Source organism: Zalophus californianus, chromosome 10 (genome assembly GCF_009762305.2).
Source record: "Zalophus californianus isolate mZalCal1 chromosome 10, mZalCal1.pri.v2, whole genome shotgun sequence".
Lineage (NCBI taxonomy): Eukaryota > Metazoa > Chordata > Mammalia > Carnivora > Otariidae > Zalophus > Zalophus californianus.
Window position 1 is genome coordinate 89272851 of NC_045604.1, and position 14971 is coordinate 89287821.

At 49.0% G+C, this 14971-nt stretch overlaps 1 protein-coding gene across 2 annotated transcripts in view; it reads right to left on the bottom strand.

Moving 5' to 3' along the window:
* Positions 1 to 1623: 1623 nt before the first annotated feature.
* Positions 1624 to 14971, bottom strand: part of PRKCB (protein kinase C beta) — a 317939-nt gene continuing 304591 nt past the window's right edge. Inside the window, exon 17 of one of the 2 annotated variants that reach the window (XM_027611157.2) lies at positions 1624 to 2271. In XM_027611157.2, the coding sequence (XP_027466958.2) occupies positions 2170 to 2271 (102 nt within the window). In that variant the 3' untranslated portion in view covers positions 1624 to 2169. Of the gene's footprint in view, positions 8320 to 14971 lie in introns of both variants that reach the window. The other variant, XM_027611156.2, reaches the window with a different exon arrangement.

Genomic DNA, 14971 nt, shown 5'->3' on the forward strand with positions numbered 1-14971 from the left:
GGTCATGGTCCCAGGGTCCTGGGATCAAGCCCCGCATCGGGCTCCCTGCTCGGCGGGAAGCCTGCTTCTCCCTCTCCATCTGCCCCTCCCCCTGCTCATGCTCTTTTCTCTGAAATAAATAAAATCTTAAAAAAAAAAAAAAAGTCCTGGGCTATCTTGTTGGGTCTCTATATCCCCAGCAGCCAGAATTGTGCCTGGCTCAAAGTAGGTGCTCAACTAGGAAAGGAAAGATGGGTTTATATCCAGCAGAGGGAGAAAATAGGAGGGGCCGACATGACATGGGGAAGAACCAGAAGTAGCAATAGCAAGCTCTTCTGTATTATCATCTTAAATGGAACATGTCATCAAAGGTCCATAGAAAGCCTGCTTATTTTTGTTTTCTAAATGTGATGCATGGAACACACATTTTCTTCCTTATGTTTAAGTTGGCTTTCCCCAATTTTAACTGGCAGAGTTTTAAAAATTCTGCAAAGAATGCACGAGGATCAGTGGATTCACTGCATCTGCCCAATGGTCCATTTACTGGGCGTTTTCCAAGGAGGCAGGAGATGAATAAAGTCTGTGGAGTCACAACACACTTGGTGTGACGGGTTTGCTCTTTTCTGCTACCCACTGGCATGAGCAGCTACAAAGGCATGTGTGATTGGATTAGTACATTTAAAAAAAAAAAATAGAAGCATGATTTCATTCAGAGAAGATATCAGGCTGACACCCTGTGATTCATTAATGTGCCACTCTGATCTCCAAGAGTGGGTGTGAGAAAAGGGTATACACTTTTTTTTTTCCCCGATGTCAAATTAGGAGAAAACAGTAAAAAGTAAGTGGTTTTACAGATAGTGACATCCTCGTAGACCACAGAAAAGTGTTCTTTTGGGGTGCCAGTTGGTTAAGCATCCGACTCGTGGTTTCAGCTCAGGCTGTGATCTCAGGGTCATGGGATGGAACCCCACTTTGGGCTCCGCACTCAGCACAGAGTCTGCTTGGGATGCCTCTCTCTCCTCTCCCTCTGCCCCTCCTGCTCGTGCTCTCTAGAATAAATAAATCTCTTTTAAAAAAAGAAAGAAAAGTGTTCTCCTTGTACTGACAGCAACTTCTTTGCTGACTTTTGTCACAGATGGAACGAAATTTGTTAAGTGTTTTGTGCTTGAGGATTTAGTACACGCAAACCACACTGAGTGGATCACTGAGCAGATCCCCTGATTCTGGGAACAGGAAAATATTGAGGTCATTAAGCTTGTGATTCAAATGGCAGAAGTTTCAACCTCCCATCTACAGTGGCCAGGTAGGTGGAGAGGGAGTGTAACACAACAAGGCACGGCGGAGACTGTGGTGGAGCGTGAGCCCACACTTAAAGGAGACAGCCATTTCTCAGTTTGGTTGAATTATTTCCACGGGGGAGCCAGGCCCAGGGCTGCTTGTCTTCCAATTTTTTTTTTCAAGTGAATCTGAAAACCCCAGGATTTATATAAAATATCCCATTTTTTTAAATGTTGACAACGAAATAAAATTGTGTGCATGCAAAACAAAACTTGTCCACTGGCTGCATCGGCCCGGGGCTCTCCAATTTATAATCCCTGTGCCAGGGCCTATTTAGAAGCAGACACGTTAACAAGAGAGTTTGCATATATTAACTCAGTTTAATCATATCAATTCTTAAACAAAAAATTTCCTCCAAGAGACAACAGTTCACAGTAACTGCAAAGTTTACTCACAATTTTTTTAAAAATACCAGTCATGCTTAGCATTCAAAGAAGATATGGTAGGATAACTGTAAAAACATTTACCAGGAACATCAGCTTCTGACTTTAAAAATTACAAATACTGAAGCATTTTGGTATCAGACACAGTAGGTTTGACATCGTCTGTTCATTTTGATGAGTTTCTGGAAGTTTGGAAAATTGTACCTCTCTAATTGGAGAAAGCGCTTACTCTAAACTAAACATTTTCAAATGTAGAAAACAAACTAGCAAGCTACACATACAAAGAAAAGCCTCGAGGGACAAGCCCTCCACACACTGGCTGCCAGCATATGCACCATGGATCCTGGAAGACTAAAATTGATACATACACTTGACCTGAAGTCTTAACACTCCAGGCTCGACAATGGAGTCTGCATTCACCTACACATTAATGACAAACTCTGGGTTAGTATAGGAGAAGCCAGCAAATTCATTTTGGTCCAAGTTCATGATGAAGAGTTATCAGTAGGCGTGAGTTCCACAGCTGTCTGGTGAACTCTTTGTCGAAGTTGGAGGTGTCTCGCTTGTCTCTCTGCCAAATGGAAAGCAAACACATTAACACAGCATAAGAAGGAAACACGACCCACACCTGCCAGTTAGTGGGAAGCCGATGACATCTCATGGGCAGAGTCAGAAAGAGCCCTGTGCTGAGTTGTTTAGCAGGTGCTTTGCGCATACTATCCCTTGCCTTTCACTTCACATTGTTTGTTGGCTTCAGGAGAGAAAACTTGGTGACGATTGCCTAAGAAAGGAAAGGAAACATTGAATTTCTTTAAGGATTGTCATAAAGTGGACTGTGGGTATGTGTGGGTTCTGTTTTCTTTGGCTTTGAGATGAAGTGAACTGAAAACTACTTCTTACCATGTAAAATGTCATAGAATTAGTCACGGGATAGAGCGTCCCGGAGGAAACCATCCAACAGCGACCCCTGTGGCGAGGAGGCTCCTTTCTTTAAAAAGGAGAGCGGTTGCACAACCACTCAGTTGCCAAGAAGGTGGAGTGTCACGTGGGGGCATCAAATCGCTGCCTGAGGAAAGGAGCTGACCACTGTCCATCCCACATCCCCTGGTGCTAACTAGGCTTTGAAGGGATGCTCAGAAATCCACCCACAGACTAGAATTTGGGTCTTCATCAGCCACAGGCTGTCTCCAAGGATGGTTACAGCAGAGTATGTATCTAGTCAAATAGCTATTCGAAACAAAACCCAAAGCTTAAAGTAAGGTCTGTAAGGGCAACCTTAAAACAAACAAAAATTCCATTCTCCTGGTTAGCCTGATATTTCTTTTTTGGGGGGTGGGGGGGGGGCATTAATCCCAGGTTACTAACTACAATTTGGAGCAACGTTTTCCAGGGAACAGCAGAGTGTGGGCTAATAAAAACACCCCACGTCTGTATGATGTTCTCACCTGTTCAGGGTCTTGCAGGCTCTCGTTCCCTCCCATCCTCACCACCCACCTGAAGGCAGGAGGGGCTGGAGTCCTCACCCTCCCTGGTTTGCCATAGGAGAAAACAGGTGTAGGAAGATACAGTGACTTGCCCAAGGTTGCACAGTGGGGTGGTGATCGTTACCTACCACATTGCGCTTAATAAGGGCTCACCTCATTCCCTCCGACTGGGTGCAAGGGTGGGTTGGGGGAGAGAGTCTGATGGCTGGTTTATTACAGGTTAGCCGAGGAGAATGCCTGGGTCTGCCTCGCTGAAGCCAGAGCTGGGTCAGATTGTAAAGAGCGGAGGCTCAGTGAGTATTGACTGATTTGCTGGAGTCCAGTCAATCGCCATTCATGACTTAGGTTTTGCTTCTAATGGGCGCTGACTGGTAGGGTTTCTCATTGCTGGGCTCATTCCCCTTTGCCAAATACCTCCCACAAGAATTCCTTCCTTCAGGCTGCTCCCTTGAGATAGGTAAAATGTCCCTATGGAGTTGCCACTTAATTGCATTGTATTTGCGTTGAGGTGTGGGAGTGAAGGCGGGGGGTGGGGGCAGGGAACACACTTCAGTAAGTGTCGCCAGACTGCAGTGGGCTCAAGATGCAGAGGGAGCTGTTTTCTAGATGGTGGGCCATCTCCCTGCCATGCCCCACCCATTCTGTTTTATCCTGCCCTGCTGGCTGTCAGCCTGTCCTATGCTGTCCCAGGCATGGCCTGTGTTATCCCTTGTGTTCAGAGAAAAGCTCAAACATCACGCCTTCCTTTCATATTGCCCGTGCATCCCTCCCTGGGCCCTACAAGTCATACCTTAGCACCCTTTTAATTGTCTTTGTGGCACCCAAGTACTATCAGACATTGTCTTATTTATTGCCTCTCTCCAGGCAGGGAGGGTCCATACCTGTTTCTTCACTACTGTTATTTCCAGGGCCAAGAATAATGCTTGGTGCACAGCAGGCTGTCCACAACTATTTGTTGAATGAATGAATCAATGAAGAGGAGATCGACTAAGGATGAGCCTCTTTGCCTCTTGCTTTTTTTCCCCACCATACACTTGTCCTTGAGCCAGAGACCCCACTCTATAGCAAAACAATGAAATTGTTCCTGTTGATTCTCTGGGTCCCTCACATCGGCCTCTGTCCAGTTTGAGCCCCAGTCTGAGGGACTGAACAGTTAGGCCCCTTCAAGGTCTGAGACCTGCGGGGCTGTGTGTGGGCCACACATAGATGTGGGGCTAGAAGGCAGGCAGTTGCCTCTTTTCAGATCTCCCCGGGAACATCGACCCCATCTGGCCTTCCCTGCCTTTGGGCATCCCTGGAGGTTCCCTTACCACCAGCCCCAGCTTTCACAGCTCTTCCCTATCTGTTGTGCTGCTAGGTCTCATGCTTCAAACAGTCACATGGTCCAAATAGAACCTGCCATCAGGGGTTTCGTTCTGTGGGCAGATCCCCTTAGGAAATACCCCTGAATTCTACCTCTAGAAGGTGGGAGAGGATAGGCCTGTCTGTTGGGACCATTCTTTTTGGGGGTAGATAACATCTGAAGCCACATGAGCAGAGTACCACTCAACCAAGGAGGGTTATTAATTCCACTGGCCTCCTATTGATTCCCCAAGGCCATTAGGACCATGGCCCTACCCTTTCCTAGAAGAGGAGCAGGTTAGTGAGAAGTCTAAGAATGCCAAAGATGATTCTTGGATCCTGGCAGACAATAAGCCCTGGCTAATACGGACTGTGTTTAGGTTTCTTTGGATTCTCTTAATTTCTTTTTTTAAAATTCCTTCCCTAATTTAAGTTCTTTTGGAAAATCTCAGCTTGTCTCATCTAGAAGACACAGGCGGTGTCAAGCTGGGGGCAGTGTGCTGGCAGAAGAGCATCTCCCCGAGGGCTGGAAAGGGTAATGCCTGCAGGAATCTGGGTGAGAAAACTCTAAGAAGTGAGATCCAGGACTCAGAACTGAGCTGTAAAACCAATCCCCTCTCTCTATATGAGTATCTGTCTCTGCTCAAATCTTGGTGATTCTACGGTCTGTTCAAGCATGGAGACCGTGCCTTTGGCCTTCTAGAAGGAAACCCACCCCAGCTCCCATCTAGCCCCTGTCCTTCCCCACCCACTGCACTCTAGGATTGTCCCAGAAATCTGGGTCAAGGGGCCACTGCTGCATTTCCTCCTTCAGCCTCAAACTGTGGTCTACAGAAAGAGGCACGCTGAAGACTTCTGATGACTTTTTCTTTCTTGTAAGAAGCCTCCCCTAACTCAGAGACTGCTTATCTCTAGATCACATCATGCTTTTAATTACTTGTTTAACGACTGCCACCCTGATTGCATCACTGGGGTTCCCCCACTGTGCTCCTGGCGCCCAGCAGAGAGCCTGGCACACAGTCGGTGCTCAATGAATGTTTCCTGGATGACTGAATGGGGGGTGGAATACGGGGATGACTGCACAGAGAAGTGGAAAATCCTTCTTCCAGGATAAACTTGCCAAGTATGGCCCAGAGATGACATATTCTCAAAGCTCTGTTTCTTGGTCTCCTTTGGACTTAAAGTGGTGATGGAAAAGGAAATTGTGGGCAACTCTGGCCAAGGATCCCTCACTTGCACAGAAACCTTCGCTGGCCAACTCTCAGCAAGGTGTGTTAGGGGAACAGAGACTTTGGCTTGAGTACCTCTTTCTGCAAATGATTCAACTTTTGAAAAAATAATGACAGAAATTGGCAAATGTGCAGCGTGTACACATGATATATTTTTCCTATCTATCTATTTATCCATCCATGTCTAGCTATCTGCCTACCTACTTATCTTACAGCATTCTCTAATGTTGTCTCAAATAATCTATCAATGGCCCAATGTTTCTCCCTGGTTTTTATCTTCCTGAGAACAGGTCCAAGGAAAGACCCGGTGACCCAACAGCCAGACGAAGGACCTCAAATAACTTGCTTGTTGCTGGGCATGGCTCAGAGACGCGGGCTATAGAGCAGAAACAGTCCTGCACTGAGTCAGGGAAATTGGGTCTGCATCCCAGCTGGCTGGCCTTGGGCAAGTCACTTCCTCTCTCCGGATGCCAGTGTCCCCAACAAGAAAATGGGGGGAGGAGGCAGGCTTCTGCCCCGATTTCCTTCCTTCTCTAACTTCCTGAGCTTGTCAGCTGGGACTCGGGGTTTGCCCCACATGGGGTCAACATTGCTACCATGATGGAGAAGCCAAGGGCAGACAGGAATGAGCCAGGGGCCTCTGCCTATATGGAAATCCCAATCACGGGTTTCTTAAAGATGAGAAGTGTTCCTTCAAGGACACTTTTCAAGTTGGTAAAGTTCTCCTGGTGGTCTCTTAGAAGCTCTGGTGCTTCTGGAAATCACTTGACTTGTGATAAGAATTCTCTGTAGGGCTGCCTGGGACTAGAAGGAGGCAGTAGGCAAGGGGATTTCTCCCCCACAAGGGGTTTCCTTGACTTCTTGGGGCTCACAAAGCTGCTTGCAAGAAAGAGTATTTAGTCCAAGCTGGGAGGAGTGGTGATTTTGATAAGAAAATCAAGAGCCCCAGCCATGCTCCTTAGCTGGCCCCGAAACTTGACTCTGGCCTTGACCTCCGGTATCGTTGGAAACCCCGGCCAGCTCATCCCATCCCATTACAGGCTGCCAGGAGTCCCCGGACCGTCCCTGGGGCTGAGGTTAAGCTCTGGGTTTAGTTCCTTTCTGTCCCGAAGCCTCAGGAGCCCTGCTTGGCAGTTTGGGTCCACATTTTTCAAAGAGAGCCGTTTTTTCTTGAAATAGCATTTCTTCTTTCTTTTCTTTTTTTTTTTATTGTATCTCGATGCTAGAAAAAAAATGGCACATAACAGATATCCAGATACAAATGGACATTTCCACAAACATCTTGCACAACAACATCAAAGTGAAGAATACAACCGTCTACGTTTCAAGAAATGGTGTCTTTCTCAGGGCGCTTAATTAGCTTTCCAAAGCCAGCAACAAACCTAGACAAATCCCATCCGCGCGGGCATGGGTCTGCTAGGCTCCAGAGCCGCCTTCTTGACAAATCAAAGCAGGTCATTGTGGTTAATAACATTTGGACACAGATTTCAAAGCATGTGTAACAAAGTGAGTGGTTTTTTTTTTGTTTTTTTTTTTTTTGCATTTGAACAACAGAAATAAAACCCCAAAGCAAATAAAATTTGAAATGTAATGTAAAACCATGGTCCTCTGGGACCTGGCTAGAGTGACCGTGTCTTTTCAGGGGGGGTGATGCCAAATGCCCTTTGCAAGGAGTTTGAGGATGAAGGTGATCAGGGGGGACAGAGAGTATCAGGAATTACAGCATGGAGGTGGCACCCAAGCCAGTTGCCTTTTGACTGACCCCTTGAGGTCCTTTTAGATGGAGACTATCTCAAAGCACCCTCTTGGCATTTTAAAAGGGCTGAGATCATCTCCTTCACTTTGAGTCTAAAAAGTAACAAATACGATTTTATATTTAGCCTGTGCTCAGCACAGCTCCTGGTGCCTCCAAACCAGACAGAATGGAGGAATTCCCTCTACGTCAAAGCAACCATACACTTGGATGCAAGCCAAGCTCCGGGTCTAGGAGGGAGAGAATGCTGCTAGCATCCGGTGATCCACTCATTTGGTAGGAACGATCTAGACTGAATGCCTGGAGTTGGGAAACGTGTGCTATGGGAGCTCTGGGAGAAAGGGAGAGAAAGCAGGCATTTTTCTGTTGCCCCAGGCTCTGCGGAGCGGCCATGCTGGGGAAAGTGAACGGGAGGAGGATGCTTGCTGATGTGCTAATTAATGCAGCAACATTTGTGACGTGCCACCCGCATCATCCCATCTCACAGAGATGCTTCAAACTACCTGAGGACATTTGGCTTCTGAAACATGGTCACTCTAGTCTCATCAGCAAATAAAACATGGATGCAACGTGGCAATGAGAAGGAAAGATGTCACCACAACAGCCGCTGAGCTCGAATGACAGAAATGAAGGACGGAGGGCTACACATCTACTTAGCTCTTGACTTCAGGTTTTAAAAATTCAGAGTTAACAAAGGAAAATCCTTCGAATTCTGACTGGTCAATATTCCTGATGACTTCCTGGTCGGGAGGTGTTAGGACTGGTGGATGGCGGGTGAAAAACCGGTCGAAGTTTTCAGCATTTCGCCCACACTATGAGAGGGGAAGAAAAGAACTTGTGGTAGGTGGAAAACAACAACAACAACAACAAAAAAAAAATCAAAGAAATGAAACCAAAACCAAAAACCCAAACAAAACAGAACCAAACACAATGGGATTGCTTGCTCCCCTGCCTCAGAGAGGTTGTTTCAATGATCAGAAATGAGAGCAACATAAAATGCAAAATTCTCATGACCTTTGGCGCATGCCCTGGGGCTCCTGACTTGCAGTTTCTAGGGCTCGTGAGCCGCCCCTGGTGTCCTCTGGGCAGTCAGAAGCTGCATGGCAAAGGCATGAGATGGTGGGGCAGGTGGTGAGGTGGCGTGTCCCCTCCCCTCACCCCCGACCCCAAGGAGTCAGCCAAGCCCACCTGCTGAAAGAGATGGGATTAAGGTACCAGTGATGCTTCGAGCGCCACCAGATTCAAAGTAATGAGCCCGTTATACGTCACCTGGGAGACCCCAATATTTAGCAGTGGATCCCTCCAAGTGCTGTCCTCTGGCTACGGGTCAGGAATGACGGACGCGGCCGGCTCCAGAGACACAGGAGTTTACAAACTCTAGTCAGTGGACAGGGATCCCGAGACCTGGGTTTGGTGCCTGCAATGGCCGGCCGCCCACGAGGCCCCGGTTAGCTAGGTAAGTCCTTGACCCTTAGTCACAAGGTGCCAGCAGGCCCACTCAGCCACTCTCTCTCCAAATGGGAGTGGAGGGTGTGGGATGAAACACAAGCCAGCGCTTGGTGGGGCAGTTGGGTTCTAGAGAGGAAACCGTCATCATTTCTCACCCACCCTGGCGTCCTTCTGTCCCAGGCAGGGGGGTCACGCATGTGCACACACGCGCACGCGCACGTATGCAGGCGTGGACAAACGTGCACACACTCGTTCCCACCGAGTGAGAAGACACTCAGTCACGAAATCTGGTATTAGTTTTTCACCGGCAAACACGTGCACAGAGTTCTCAGTATCTGAAGCACAGCGTCTACAGCAGGTAGCCACAAGCTAATAATAGAGCAGTAGGAGTACTAGTAGGTACGACGGCTCGTATTCATGACGCCTTTGCTATACACCAGCCACCCTAGAACGCTCTGCTTGCATTGTCTTATTTCATCCTCCCAATGGCCCTATGATGGGGGCACTAGCCCTAGTGGACAGATGAAGAAACCGAGGCCAGGGAGATGACGTCATTAGTTCAAGGTCACACAGCCACTGAGTCGCAGAGCTACTCACAAAGCTCTGCCGTCAGAGCCCTCAGAGCGGTCAGAGCCCGAGCTCCTGGCTCCCTTCTACATGAATGGGTCACAGGCTGAGGGCGGACGGAGTGGGCGGGGCTGGGAAGGGAGGGAGTCGGAGTCAAGGATGGGGATGAAGAGGTCTCCAGTTTCAAGGACAGCGGGAATGTGGCTGCCTCAACCCCGGAGACACAGAAAGTGGGAAAATTCAGAAAGACGGCTATTTCCATTTGGACACGATGACTCTGAGGGACCGGGGAGGCTCCAGGAGATGACCTGAGGGGGTGAGAAGGAGATTCGGGAGCTCAGGAGAGAGGTCTTGGGGAAAAAAAAACAACAAAACATTGAAAGGACAGAACATGGGAAGTGGAAGAAAGATAATAATAACAGTAATAAAAACTACCGAGCAGTTTCCAGGCAACTGGCATTTGCTCAGGGTTTCGCATACATTACCTTTTTGCTTCACATAACCACCCTGGGAGGTGAGGATCTGATTTCCATTTCCCAGTGAAAAAATTGCCCCTAAAACCGAGAGCGGGGAGAGGAGACCCAGGAGGGAGCACCGTCAGACAGGCTGGGGACTGCGAGAGTCCAGGGAGAGGGGCTGCTGGAGCTGAAGTCTCTCTGAGGGCTCAAACAGGAAAGTCGTGGAAAATGGGCCACAGATAAGAAGATGAAGAGCTGCCTCCGAGCCTGAGTCACGGGCAGAGGGACGGTGAGTTGACAAAGTCAAGGAGTGCACACTCCCCCTTTGCTCCTTCAAGCCCCATGGTCAAGGGAAGCAGAGGTATGTGTGTGCGTGTGCGCGTGTGCTTGGGACTCAGCTCCCAGAGGGCCTCGGAACTCCTGCTCTGTTCCTGTTTGGGAAAATTCTCTTCAGCCATGTTGGTATCTTTGCCTCAGGTCTCAGAAAACAAGAACTGACCCCTCATACCCACCTGCCTGCCCTACAATCAAGACTTGGGGTCTGCTCTGCTGGCCGGTGGGGGAAAACTTTTGCCCACAAAAGGATGGATCCTCAACACAGTGTGGTTGGGATTATAGTCCAGGTTCTTTCATTGCTTATGCATCTTTTTTTTCATTCGAGAAATATTTTTAGAGTACCTGCTATGTGCCAGGCCCTGTGCTCAAGGTAAGTTATACAAAATCTATGCCTCGTGGAACTTGCATTCTACTGGGGAAGAAAGGCAACAAACACATAAACAGATGTGGAACTGTAAATATGCAGAGTTGTCTTAATGCCAGATGGGGGAGGCAAGTGGTATTAAGAAAAATAAAGTCAGGCCAGGGATACAGAGTGAAGAGAATGCCATTTTCGATAAAGTGGTCAGCTCTGAGGAGATGAGCTTGGAGCCATTTGAATGTCTGGAGGAAAAGCATTCTAGGCGGAGGGAAGTGCATTTGCAAAGGCCCAGAGACGGGCACACTCGCTCGGTCAAATCCCCCAAGAGTGGTGAGGCCAGTGTGGCCAGAGCGGTGATCAAGAGGCAGAGAGGTGACAGAGGGGGCCTTGCCGGCCAAGGGAGGAGAGAGGGTTTCCATCTCTGCCTGGTGAGAAGTCACTGGAGGGTTCTGTGCACCCGGCATGCTCTGACTCGGGTTTCTGTGTACAAAGCTGACGGAAGGGCGAGGTGCAGGGGTGTCAACCGGGAGGTGAGAGAGGATGGTGGCTCAGAGGAAGGTGCCCTTGGGGGAGATGGAAAGGTGCATCTGAACTGAGGGAGAGGTGGCAAGATGTGCTGATGGGTCAGAAGTGGGGGGTATTCCAGGAAGAGAGGGCCTGTCAGTGACCCCTCAACTTTGCGCCTGAGCTCTGGGGCAAGTGGGGGATGCTCGGGGTAGAGCACCTTCAGGGGCCATAGGGCACTTGCTTTCCTGTTTGATAGGTCTGAATGCCCAGTGGGGATGTCAAGGGTGTGGGGACTGAAGACAGTCAGCAGCTAGACTGATAGCAGAGGCGCCGGGGAAGGTAGAAGCTGGCTGTCATTGTCTGGAGGAGAGTGATGGGGGACAGGGCCAAGGGGCAGAGGGGTGGCGGTGGACACCACCCAGAGGGGCCGGAGCCAGGGACCGGTGGTTGGGAGTGAGCCAGCATGGTGTAAGGCACACTTGTGCGTGTTCCTCTTTGGCCTGGGTGCTGGGATCCAGACCAGCCAGCGTGGGAAGCAGGGGAGCGGAGACCTGGAGTCTTCAGGGGCCATTTTTCTTTAAAAACCATCAATTTCCCGTGCACACCTGAAGGCTGCAGCTTGGTCCGGGCCTCCCCAGAGGCTGGAGAGGAAAGAGGAAAGCTTCCTGGCGGCTCTGAGCCTTTCCCCCTCCCCTCCCCCACCCCCTCTCCCCTCCCCGCCCCCAAGCGCCTCAGAGAACAATGAAATCTTTAAGTGAGATAGTAGGGAGGAGAGGCAAAAAGCAGGGGTTAACCAAGGGGGCACAATGCAGGGGGAGCATGATTTTCCTGCTAATAAGCAGCTTACGGGGCTGGCAGATCACAGCCTCCCTAAGTGTTTCCGTGTTTTTCAAATGGAGCTGTCACTGCCCATTAGTTTCAGGAGCGCTCCCTAAATGGAGATGTCAGCCCTTGGGAGGCACAGCCCGGATCAGCTCTGCGGATCAGCTCTGCGCCTGCCGTGTCCTTGGAGAACAGGACAGCTCTGCGGCTGGGACCAAGTGACACACACAGCATGGACCACACCTGTTTCTCTGGCGGCCCTGGGTGGGGACCGAGCCTCAGTGAGCTCCTGAAAGAAACCCCACCCCCTTGTCATCAGAGCCCACCACCAGAGCCCCCGCAACAGGACAGGGACTCACACCCGCTTGGTTATTGAAACCACAGGGCACTTCTTCCCACGGTGGGGTGAGGGGAGTGAGGATTTTGACTTGTTGTTCAATTGAGCCTCAGAATCTGAGAACCTAGACAGTTTGAAAAGCTTATCTGTGAGCTGTTACATGTGAACTCTTTTTTTTTTTTCTCCCCCCTTCTTCTCTTCTTTCTAATTTCTGTTTCATTGTGTTAATAACAGCTCCGAGTCTAGCTGTCGAATGGAGCTGGCTTAGTCATAGCAGCCACGGGGATCTTTCAGACGCCAACCTGGATATGTCATTTCTCTGCAATGCTCCCTGTTGCCCGGGGCCCACGCTCCTTAGCATAGCTTACAGGGCCCTTTCGGACTTGGCCCTGGTCACTTGGTCACTAGCCCCTCACTGCCCACTCCCCCACCCCCCAACACCCTCCAGCTGTACTTGGTCCCCGGGTGTCCCAGGATGCTTATGCACTCTGTCACCTCCCAGCCTTTGCAAATGAGCTGCCTTCTCCACCAGGAACACCTGCCTCCCACCCTGTCCCGCCCCCCCAACCGGGGCATTTCCTTCGAATCCTTTTTTGTCTCCAGACAGATGTCACTTCCTCCAGGAGCCTTTCCCTGGACCCCTCCTCTATACTCCTGGGTTTATCCCACCAAGATACAGATGTTCATTAAAAAATTGTTCAAGAGGGGGAAAAGAAAGTTGACATCAACTATCCACCAATAGGGAAAAAAGTTAAATAATGATACATCTATCTGATGTATTACCATGCAAAACACTTTTAAAAATGAAAAGGAGCTTTAGAAGAATATTAAGTGACATAGTTACATATAATTACTAACTGTGTACAGTGTGTTCCCATGCTATAAATTATATACACAAATGTGTATGCTCACAGGTACTGCAGATCCCACATATGCTTATCAAGACTGGATGAATTACAGATTCAATTTCATTTTCTCCTTTATCTTTTCTTCTTGATTGTGTTTTTGAAAGTCTAAATAACAATCAGATTTTTTTTTAATAAGAAGAAACCCTTCAAAAGCTACTTTAAATGAGGGAGCTACTGCTATTTGGGTGCTGAGGTGCTTCTTCCGCCGGGCGGTGTGTTGGTCACTGGAAATAGGATGACACACAAGAGGGTCGCTGTCCTGGTCATCACGGAGCTCGCGGTTTAGCAGAGGAGACATGCACACACACGCCACTGCATGGTACCACGGGACCACTGGGGCCACGAAGCACGGAAGTGAGGAAACTAAGAAGGGACAGGAAGACTTCCTGGAGGAGGTGACATCTAAGCTGAGTGCCACCAGAAAGAAAGACATTGCTTCTTCGGAGGAGGCAAGGATATTGTCCAGGGAAGACAAGGAGGTGAAAAGAGGGTAGGGACAGAGCAAGATGCCAGAGAAGAGGACAAGAGCCCACCCCATACTGCTTAGCCAGGCCTGACGGCTGGGAGGCTCATGGCACAGGGGAGCTTCCTGCAGGGCATCCTCGGGAACCCAAACTAGAAAGTCACAGTGAAAATATACCGGAGCCACACAGCCTGGGTAAAAAGACAAAAGAGTCTTTTTCTTGGGGCACCTGAGTGGCTCAGCCAGTTAAGCATCTGATTTTGGCTCAGATCCCAGGATCGAGACCCACATGGGGCTCCCTGCTCAGTGGGGAGGCTGCTTCTAACTCTGCCTCTGCCCCCCCCACCCCCGCTCATGCTCTCTTTCCTCTCTCTCAAATAAATAAATACAATCTTAAAAGAAAAAAAAAGGGATCTTTTTCTTCTTTTTTAAATGTGCAAATTCAATGACATTCTGGGTCCTTTTTATGCCTGATAGACTGCCCTCCACAGCAGGACAACACAGGAGGGACCCACCCAGGGAGAAGCAGTTAGCTAAGCACAGAGCTGTCCACACGTGGGATCATTTGGAGAAGTCGTTTGTGGACCAAGTTTTCTCTGGAGCAGAGCCAGACAAGGTGCAGTGTAGAAAGAAAAGAAAGATGAAAGCTCCCTTTTCTGTGACTAGGTGAAGACACTTTACAATTGGGGCACTTGATCTCCTGTGTCTGTGTAGTTAGAAGGAAGTCAGCAAGAGAGGGGGCTTGCTGGGTGGTAAGTTTCATGTTTTGTGTTGTTTTATCTAAAAATAAGATGCCAAGTCTTGTTTTCCTCCAGATTTCGGTCTACCTTCTCAAAGAAGCTGTCCGGGATCACCTCGAGACACAGTAATCCTCTCCTCCTGTTATTCTCCCTCAGAGCATCCTGCTCCCTGCGTGCACAGAAAGTAACCTACCCAAAGAGCCCGAACGAAATGACATGTTTATTTCTTTGCTTCTCTGTCGGTGAACTAGAGTCCCATCTAGATTGTAAGCCTCACAAGCACTGAAGTCACACCACGGCCTTCCCGGGACTCAGGACAGGCTCTGGCACACAGTAGGCACTCAGTATGGTCGGATGGATGAATGACAGTGTATATTAAGTGCATATTATTAGCCAGATACTGCGTTAAGTGCTTCGAGAGGATAATCTCCTTTAATCCATGACGTCTCTGCTGTACAGCCAGGAATGGGTTAGCGAACTTAAGCACCTGACTATGATTTGATCCCATATCCGACA